The sequence below is a fragment of the Dipodomys merriami genome, unplaced genomic scaffold, assembly GCF_024711535.1.
Source record: "Dipodomys merriami isolate MVZ:Mamm:240054 unplaced genomic scaffold, mDipMer1.0.p SCAF_3, whole genome shotgun sequence".
In the NCBI taxonomy this organism is placed as follows: Eukaryota; Metazoa; Chordata; class Mammalia; order Rodentia; family Heteromyidae; genus Dipodomys; species Dipodomys merriami.
In genome coordinates, this window is record NW_027204492.1 from 92,978,173 (window position 1) to 92,988,526 (window position 10,354).

The following is a 10,354-nucleotide window of genomic DNA, read 5'->3' on the forward strand; positions in this document are numbered from 1 at the left end:
ACCTAGGGCCTCATGCATGCAAGGCAAGCACTCTAAAACTGAGCCACCTTCCCAGCCCCCTGTTCTTCTTTTTTAAGAAAAAAATAGGGGCTGGGAAGGTGGCTCAGTGGTAGAGCGCTTGCCTTGCATGCATGAGGCCCTGGGTTCAATTCCTCAGCACCGTATAAGCAAAAAAGAAAAAAGCTGGAAGTGACGCTGTGGCTCAAGTGGTAGAGCACTAGCCTTGAGCTGAAGAGCTGAGGGACAGCGCCCAGGCCCAGAGTTCAGGCCCCACGACCGGACCCAAAAGAAAAAAAGAAAAAAAAGAAAAAAGAAAAAAAGGAAAAAATAGAAGTACTCCTATAAAAACATACCAGTGACTATAGTTAAAAATCATAAACGTTGTTTGGGCTAGTTTGTTTAGGGAATGAGTTAGAAGTAAAACTTTAAATGGATAACCAGTCAAGAAGGGCCTTGATTTGCAGCCAGCCTCCATCCTCCCAGCCCATGGCCAAGAGCCATGAAGACAGGCACTGTCATTCTATGTGCCTTGAAAGCAGCTTCTGCTGTGTGACTTCATGGAGGAGCTATTGCCACTCTGGATCCTGCTGTCTGGGCCAAGCACCTCAGGCCAGCCCACAAATGACAGAGGCCCTGGGAGAGCCTTCACCTTTATCCAGCAAATGCAACAAGGCAGATACTTAGACAGCAAGGAGTATGAGGGTCAAGGCCTGGACTTAGGGGAGCCCTTGAAGTTAAACTGTTCTGTGGGCTGGAGGAGGAGTAGGTGGGGGATGGTGGCAATGCAGCACAATGAAGAATTTGGCAGCATAATATATACTGCTACTGGAGGAATCATCTACCAAATCTGGTAGATGTTGAAGATATAAAGGAAGACATTTTTAGGCAAGAATATAGTGATTGAGATTGACATGGAGACCTGACAAAGTTGCTGAAGATAAGCGATTCACTGAATTCGAGGACACACGTCCCAAGTGAAGTCATGTATTCTTAAAGTAGGGAAAGTTTGTTTTTTTTTTTCCATGCTTGTCATGATACTGTTTCCAAACCTGAAACATAAGAAAGATTGTTTTGAGGATAAATGCCTGTAGTTACTACTGAACCTCCCAACAGAGATTTTTCAGGCTGTAATAGAGTTGTAGGTGAGGTATTTTATACATGCATTTTTAACAACAACAGCAAAAGTTTTGTTTAGGTTCTGACTTTAAAGATAAATTAACTTATTTTTTTAAAAATCTGGCAGCTTTAGAAATAGGTAGACATCACTCAACTCTTCCTGTCTGCAGCAGAAAGTTCATTTGGGGTACATGAAATGAATATTACTTTCTATAACTGATATAAAGTATTTTCTAGCACATTTTCATCCTGGTTACAGAGCTGACTTTGAATGTGTATGCACACCTAAAACAAAAGCTAGTGCTGTTTTAAATTTTATAAAGGTAAAAACAGTGAGAATTTCAATTTGGCTCCCATGTATAATTTCCAGTATTAATGGAATTAAGAAGAGCGAGAAATGGCCTGCCCTTTTCTAAAATAAAATGGAAGAAGTTGGTCAGAGGATCAATGTTTGAATTTTTCAGTTGCTATGAGGGCATTTTCATAAATTATTTATTACTTTACCCTGTAAATACTATATATATATATATATATATATATATATATATATATATATATATATATATATACTCACAAAAATATATATATTTACTCACAAAAATATATATATTTACTCACAAAAATATTTCTTTTGACTAAATCCAGGTTACCAACTCTATGTTCTATGAAAAATTGGACCTAAAATGAAATGCTAACTTTTTTAAACTCCTCTACTAGAATATGATTTGAAACGTTGATATATGACCTTGTTGTGATTTTTCTTTCTCTTTTCTTTTTCCAAAACAGTTTCCTGACCAGGCAACACAGCTAAAATGGAATGTTCAGTTTTGCCTGACGATCCCTCCCAGCGCACCGCCAATTGCACCTCCTGGGACACCTGCTGTAGTGCTGAAATCCAAAATGCTGTTCTTTGTAAGTATCACCAGCCATCTGTGTGTGTGCAGAGCTTCCAAGGAAGAAGCCATGTAGGGGTAATGGAGCCACTTTGGATAACTGGATACATTGCCTATTGCTGCCATGATAGACCCAGGCTTCTGAAGTAGCAGTTGAGACTTTATGGAGTCTTCATTGCTTTCCAAAGTATTCATAGAAGTGTATTGACCTAGTAAATAACTAACCATCATATTCAGTTGTTTGTCACATTTCATTTCCTTTTGCTTGATATGTCTTATAGTAAATGATATAGTACCTTTGACAAATTTAGACAAATGTTTTATTTTCTGTTTTTTTTTTATTCTCTTTGTGTGTCTGCAGCTTCAACTAACTCAGAAAACATCAGTCCCTCCCCAAGAACCTGTTAGTATTATAGTTCCAATCATTTATGACATGGCTTCAGGTACAACCCAGCAGGCAGACATTCCCAGACAGCAGAACTCTTCTGTTGCTGCTCCCATGATGGTCAGCAACATTCTAAAGAGGTTTGCAGAGATGAACCCACCACGACAAGGTACATGACCAGTAGATGGTATTTTATTGCATATGTTATTAAAAAATTCTTTCGAGAGACACCTCCTTCTCTCCTCCTCTCCTACTTCCCCTTTCCAGCCACTCTACCCCTCGACCCCAGTACTAGCTTGTTGCTGTGGCCCTCCTAATGTCTGCCTGTCGCTTTCTTCCTTTCTCACTGGTTTTTTTTTTTTAATTTTTGTCCATTTCTCTGCTGCCTGGACTTTTTATTTTCCTTGGTGATTTATTATTGGGACTGACCCAGTTGCTAATGCCAGAAGCTTGTATTTATAGCACACATTGCCACAAAAGCCCTAGGTTAGGATGATAGACTTTTCCATGGCTGTGAATTCCTGCCCTGCCATCAATACCTGCCACTCTGTACATCACAAACTTGAAATGCATGTTGGTTTCTCATATTTCATGGTTCAATCATGACTAAAATATTGTCATGAAAAGTTCTGTATCTTCTAAATGTTTTGTGAAGAATAAAAGCTGATACAAATGGCACCACTGCTTTTTGGGCTTCTTATATAAGTATCAGGCGGGTGCAAGTGAACCTTTTCACCAAGTGCACAAGGAAGCTCTCAAACTGAACACATAAGGAAACCAGTGTGTTTCTAGGTAGAACAACAAAGTCCTTTCCATGCTGTACTTGCTACATGAAACGTAACTCCCGGCAGTGCTAAATTTGGGGTTACAACACAGTAAGGCTTGGCAAAGAGAACTTTTCTTCCATTTTGCTTGTTTCTAATTGAAGCCATTTAAATTTTTAATGTTGCTTATTTCTAATGCTAAGAAAGTCCTCTTTACCTCTATAGAATAGCTTGATAACAGAATTATGGTTAATGATGGAAAGTTGTTCTCTGAAACATTTGTAGGTACCACAGTGTTATAAAGTGTTAGGAGAATAATCATGAGAGAATGATCTTTTTAGCTGTTTGTTCCCCTGTATTGTATGTAGAGGAGTTCTCAGTGTCTAAGGAATCCACTGGGCAGTAGAGAAGAGTATGCATCTTTTGTTGTAATACTTCTACTTCTTACAATTTCCTGCTTTCATCCTTTGACTTTTCTCTTCTTTCAGCTAAAAATAGGTCCTCAAGAATCAAAGTCTAAAGCTATCACAATTCTCAAGGTAGCAGTCCAGTAGAACTTTGATAATAAATGACCATTCCTTCACAAACAAGTGACTTATCATTATCTTATGTGTTTTTATGTATTATGTCTTGTGGAATTTAAAATTAAAAGAAAAATGTTTTGATCCTATTGGGATCAAGCAAGCTTTTCTACTTATCAGTGAAAGTGTTAAATATATATGTATGTATATGTGTTATATACATATATATATCTTTCGTTTAAGAAATTGGTGAAATATTTTGGGAGTGTTTTCTTTTTCCTTTATCCTCACCCCCACCCCCTTTGGCTGGGCAAACCTTTGGAATTCCTTTCCATTCTGTGCCTTATTTTTCTAGTGGTTGGAGAGAAGTTTGTCAGTAATTTGTACAGCATCCCTGCACATCCTGCCCTTTTCTAGTAAGCCATGAGACACATGAGGTCTTTAGTTCTCCCACTTTTAGCTACTATACTGTCTATGCTCTAGTACAAGAGATCCAGCTTTTGGTTTATAATATTGAAATATTTGTAGTATTTACAAAGCAAAGGGGAAGTTGAGAAGGATGAATCATCAGTCCCCTCAACACATTGTATTTTGGGGTTGTTGATAATGTCATACTTCAACTTCCCCCCCCCCCCACACCTGTCACTTCTCCCCCAGTAAAGTACTTTTAAGGAGCAAAAACCAACACAGGCATGTTATCACACACCTGTAATCCCAGCACTTGGGAGGCTGAGATAGGAGAATCTCGAGTGTGTGTGTGTGTGTGTGAGAGAGAGAGAGAGAGAGAGAGAGAGAGAGAGAGAGAGAGAGAGAGAGAGAAGAGAGAGAGTGCGCCAATCCTGGGACTTGAACTCCAGGCCTGGGTGCTGTCCCTGAGCTTTTTCGCTCAAGGCTAGCACTCTACCACTTTGTTTTTGGGTGGCTAATTAGAGATAAGAGTCTCACGAATATCCCTGTCCATTCTGGCTTTGAACAGCAGTCCTCAGATCCCAGCCTTCTCAGTAGCTAGGATTACAGGCATGAGCTACCTACCAGCACCTGGCTCGAGTTCTAATTTTGTACTCAGTTGATTTTAATTTAGTTTTAATGTTGAATTACAGAATTTGACCATTTCCTTAAAATTTAGAAGAAATCTCCAGTAGATGTCAGTATATACTGTCTTGTATAACTAACTGCCAGTAGCCACATGTGGCTATTTAAGTCAATTAAAGTAAAACACAATTTTTAAATTTAATTTTAAATTCCATTTCATAGTTAGACTAGCTGTGTTACAAGTGCTCAATAGCCACAGTATACATATATACACATCTCCATCATCACAGAGAATTCTACTGGATGGTGCTATATGAAACATTTTAATCTGGTTGGTAATGCAATATTAGAAGGATACCACACAAAGTTGTAATTAATAATACATGAAGATAAATTAGATCTTTTCGTTAGATTCAAAATATATAAGTAACCTTAAACGTTTAACATAAAGTCCAACTTTTGCAGGGCGCTGGTGGCTCACACCTGTAATCCTAGCTACTCAGGAGGCTGAGATCTGAGGATCATGGTTCAAAGCCAGCCTGGGCAGGAAAATCTGTGAGACTCTTATCCCCAATAAATTACTCAGAAAAAAGCCGTAAGTGGTGTTGTGGCTCAAGTGGTAGACTGCTAGCCTCGAGCACAAAGAAGCTTAACGACAGAGCCCAGGCCCAGAGTTCAAGCCTCAGGAATGGGGGATGAGCAACTTTTAAAGCTTAACCACTACAACATTATTTCTATATAACTGTAGGCATATCCAAATTTGAACCCAACTGGAACTTAACCAATATGTCCTTCTGAGGAAAAACAACCCAAATCAAATATAACCTTTTTATATCACACCAGAATTTAATCTTCTATAATCTTTAAAGTTCTAACTAATTTCAGATTTAATTTCCCCTTCCCTCCACCGGTGTGTTAACATCATCTTTCCTGTATTGCGAATAGCTAATGACCATTTTTCTCTGTTGCAGGTGAATGCACAATATTTGCAGCTGTTCGTGATTTAATGGCTAATCTTACACTGCCCCCTGGTGGGCGTCCGTAGACACTATTGTTTTTAAACCCAGAAGGCTGACAAATGTGACAAAACAACAAAAAAAAAAATGAATTCAGCCTTCACTTTTAAAAAGGAAAAGGACTTTTTTTTTTTTAACTTTAAGAGCTAAATATTCTAAACTGGCAAAATTTTTCAGGGTGCACTTCTTTCATCAAAAAAGATCATCAATTTTTTTGTATAGTGAACTTGTATAGTGTGGTTAAATGGGACACATTTCAAACTAGGGTGTCCGCTTGCCAGTAATAGATTTAATATTCTGTTTTATACTATAAAGATATGAAAATGCCAAACTTGTTTATTTAATTGTCTCCTTATGTTTTGGGTGTAATAGTCCTTTTTTATTTTTATTTTTGTTTTTTAAGGCAGGTCTGTCATTTTTGAATACTGTAAAACTGTGACAAACTTTATATTGGAGCTGTATTTTAATATGACCGCTTTGAATCCTTACACAAAAATGTTCTGGGAGTCATTATAAACACATCCCAAAGAAGCAATATTTAATAAAGCTAGGTGAAAAAAGTGACACTCACTTGTGTGTGTATAATAAGCTCTGTAGGATTTTTTTTTTTTTTGGTCGGTCGTGGGGATTGAACTCTGGGCCTGGGCACTGTCCCTGAGCTCTTCAGCTCAAGGCTAGAGCTCTACTACTTGAGCCACAGTGCCACTTCCGGTTTTCCGGTGGTTAATGATAGATAAGAGTATCATGGGGAATTTCCTGTCCGGGCTGGCTTTGAACCTCGATCCTCAGATCTCAGCCTCCTGGGTAGCTAGGATTACAGGAGTGAGCTACCAGCACCCGGCTTCTCTAGGATTTTTATAGGGCCTCACTTCATCCTTAACCTGGTGGGGCAAGTGATTTTCTAATAATGTCTGAGATTTGACCCAGAACATGAGTTTCAAGGTTAATTTTTTTTCTTCAGACATTCCTAAGTTGAGTAGTGGTAACATTTAGCCCCTCAGTTACCTTTCAGTGTAGAAATTAATTAAGAAAGAACTGAGTTTTTTGAGAAGAGACAGTGCTTTATCCTTAGACAGTCTTTCTCATCTGTTGAGGATGTGGGAGCTTTTTTTGTTAGGCAAGTTTTATTTACAGGATACTTATGCATACAGCATTAATTAGGAAACAAGGAAATTTAATGCTCGACCTTTGCGTGAATTTTCTGTGATATTTCTTTACCTTCACTTCTTGCCTTCCCCACCAAAATTGGTGTTGTTCTGAACAATCTCATATGAATTCATTGTCAACAAAATAATAGATGTTTTACTTGCAAGAAACTTAGTCTAGACATTGTAAGAGTCCTCAAGACTCAGGGCCTATGCAGGCAGGGTCCAGTGAAGTTTCTGATGCATATCTCAGCAGAGTTTCTTTTTGGAATGCTGAACTGTCTCTCCTAGTCAGGGACTTTTTAAGCTTCAAAGAACATAATCTGAAGTGACTGTGTTCTAGTGACTTAATGTTGTTTGGGGAAAAATTTTAAGATAATACCATGCTAAGTTATTTAGTCACTGTAATACTGGTTCTTGATTAAATTTTAGATGCTTTGTCTAATTCCACTTTAAGATGATTTAATTGCGCTTTTATAACTGTAATCTCCAACTTCTAGTTTCAAGCATCTCACTGCCAACTGTATCATATCTGTTCTTAACTTTGCTTAATTTTCCATTCATTTCCGGTCAACGGTGAGACCTTTGTCTTCTGTGTCTTATTTCTGCTTTCATCTCCTGCTTCTCACCCAACTCTGCCACTGTTCCAGAGTAGGTGACTAAACTTTTATCCTTCCTTTAACTTACCTTTTTATCCTTCTGTTTTCAGTTCTCCTTATAGTGATTATCACATCAGTTTGGCAATCTAAGATGTCTTTTATCAAGCGTCAGCCCTTTTCTATTTGGAGCTGAATTCTTTCTTTCATGTAGAAATCTACATGTATATATGAGAAATGTATTTTTATCTGCAGGATGATATTGTGTCACATTTTATTAATAGAATTAACTTTTCAGGTATTTTCCTTTTTGAGTGTGATTTCGAAATGTTAATTGCATTTTATACATGATGCATTCAATGAACTTTTCTTAATTATGAATGCATTGTGCAAATCAAAAGTAAGAATAGGAATCAGCAAACAATTTTCTTTTGATGCTTATTAAATCAATGAAATTGAATTTTGATAATATGCTTGGTACTTGGAATTGGTATATGCTTTATTAAAGCTTGGAAAACATTTAGCATTGGAATCATAAGTTTCATCTCGAACCATGTCTTTTGCCTCTTTTGTTACCCAGGTTTGATCAAAGGGACTTGATATTCATAGTGATTTCCCTTAGTAGATGGTTTAGGACTTAATTTTAAGGTGTATTCCATGTAACTTTAGTATTTGCAGTAATAAATAAAATTTATACAAGTTTCAGAGAACTTTCAACTCTCTCTAGTTAATTTTGGTGAAGATGTTTTGGATTGTAGCCTGGTTTAGAATCAGTTTAACCTTTAAAGAAATTGGTTCTGATTTGCCCCCTGCCTTTTTTCCCTCCATTTCAAAATGTCCAGAAGTACTTTGAGAATTAAGAGGACAGCGAAGCCTTCGACAGAATACACAGTTCTTAATAGTAAAAGCTGACCTTATATTTGAAAATCGAGTGAGCTAAGTGAAAACATGAAAGAAAGCATACATAATTTTGAATCTGAATGCCACTAATAACTTCACTTTGTTGCAGTTAACACAGTAACTTGTCCAGTTACAGGATTCTAAGTCATTCTTTGGACTGTAGTTGATTTTCAACATAAAAGTTCTTTTGTGTTTTCTTTCTCTAAAAGAAATACACGATCACTTTTTGTTTTCTAAAGAGACAGGGTCTCTCTATGTTGCCCAGGTTGCCTCCAATTCCTAGGCTTTAAGCAGTCCTCTTGCCTCTGCCTCCAGAGTGCTGGGATTAAAGGTATGCACCACTACACTTTCAAATATTCTTCACTCCTAGAACATTTTAAGAGCACTTACACTCAAGGAACACAAAGAACAAATGTTAATGTAGGTTTCAGTGTTTCTAGTGGGGTTTTCTTTTTCATTTGGCTTGGTGGGAATGGCCAGGGTGATGGAAGGTATATAAGTTCCCTTAGGAGGAGGCCAGCCCACACTGTGCAGTTTTATCTCCGGGAAAGCTATGACCTGCTTAGTTTTCTAGCCTTCACATCCAAGTGGCCAGTGAGTTGTTTATTTACCTTATCTAAGAATGTAACTGACTGTTTAATGTGTATATTTAGATCAAGAACAAATGGTAGCTAATATTTGTCCCTGGCATGTCTATTTAATTTCCCAGTTACCCTATGAGGTGTCAGTATCCTCCTTTTACAGATGATAAAGAGACCACAAAAAATGAAGTAATTTTCTTGTGATGAAATTATCCCTAAAGGGCAAACCACTAAGAAGAGGCTATTTGGGTCCAGAGCTAGTGTTCCTAAACCCTATGCCTCTACATAGGAGCCTGGCAGTAAGGGGAAACTTGAATACATACAATTTTGACACATTTACCAAGCTCAAGAAATGCACTAAAAGAAACAAAAAACAAGCTGGGCGCTGGTGGCTCACGCCTGTAATCCTGGCTACTCAGGAGGCCAAGATCTGAGGAGGCTAAGATCTGAAGATCAAGGTTCGAAGCCACCCCAGGCAGAAAAGTCCCTGTGAGACTTATCTCCAATAAACTACTTAAAAAAGCCAGAAGTGGCTCTGTGGCTCAATTAGTAGAGCGCTAGCCTTGAGCACAAAGAGGCTCAGGGACAGCACCCAGCCCCTGACAAGTCCCAGGACTGACAAAAAAAGAAAAAAGAGAAAGAAAGAATAGAAAAGAAGGAAAAGGAAAGAAAGAAACCAAAACATAGCGGAGAGTCAGTGGTTCACGCCTGTAATCCTAGCTAGTCCAGAGGCTAAGATCTGATGATCACAAGTTTGAAGCCAGCCAGGGCAGGAAGGTCCCTAACACTCTTCTCACGAATAATATCAGAGAAAGCTGTAAGTGGACCTGTGGCTCAAGTGCTAGGGCACTAACCTTGAGCAAAAAAGTGTCGGGGACAGTGCCCAAGCCCAGAATTTGAGTCCCAGGACCAACTGCAAAAAAAGAAAAGAAAGAAACCAAAACATGATTGGTCAGTTGAAGTTGACAGGATAATGATTTCTGACCTCTGTGGCATTTACTTGGAACTTAAATCAGACTGACTTAAAACTGAAAAGTCTTTTAACTAATCATTGGCCTTTGCCAATGCTTCAGGATGCTTGGGGCTGTGCTACCCTTGAGAATCCGATCAATATGGTATCCTGTTCGTTCCTGCCAGGTAGCCTAGTCGTGGAGCTTTGTGTCAGCCTGGCACACAGGTGGAGCACAGTAGGTGTGCAGTGTGGGCAGCCAGTGGTTGAGTTAGTCTGTGGGCCTACGAACGAGCTAATTTAATAGAATTGCACAATGCAAGGAATACAAAGAATTCAAGAAAGATCCCCTGAGCACTTTACATCTCTACAATAAAGGAGTGAAAACAGGAGCTGCACATCAGGGGAGGGGCCTGGCAGGATTCAGTAGGGGGAAAAGATAGCCTGTGAGTTTCA

The 10,354-nt window shown here is 38.5% G+C and overlaps 1 protein-coding gene across 6 annotated transcripts in view; it reads left to right on the plus strand.

Annotated features, from left to right (window-relative positions):
* Med14 (mediator complex subunit 14) overlaps positions 1-6,291 on the plus strand; it is a 98,592-nt gene extending 92,301 nt beyond the window's left edge. For all 6 annotated transcript variants that reach the window (XM_070040617.1, XM_070040622.1, XM_070040618.1 and 3 more), the window contains 3 exons: positions 1,903-2,028; positions 2,371-2,563; positions 5,683-6,291. In XM_070040617.1, coding sequence (XP_069896718.1) covers positions 1,903-2,028; positions 2,371-2,563; positions 5,683-5,756 — 393 coding nt within the window. In that variant the 3' untranslated portion in view covers positions 5,757-6,291. The remainder of the gene's footprint in view (positions 1-1,902; positions 2,029-2,370; positions 2,564-5,682) is intronic.
* The last annotated feature ends 4,063 nt before the right edge of the window (positions 6,292-10,354 follow it).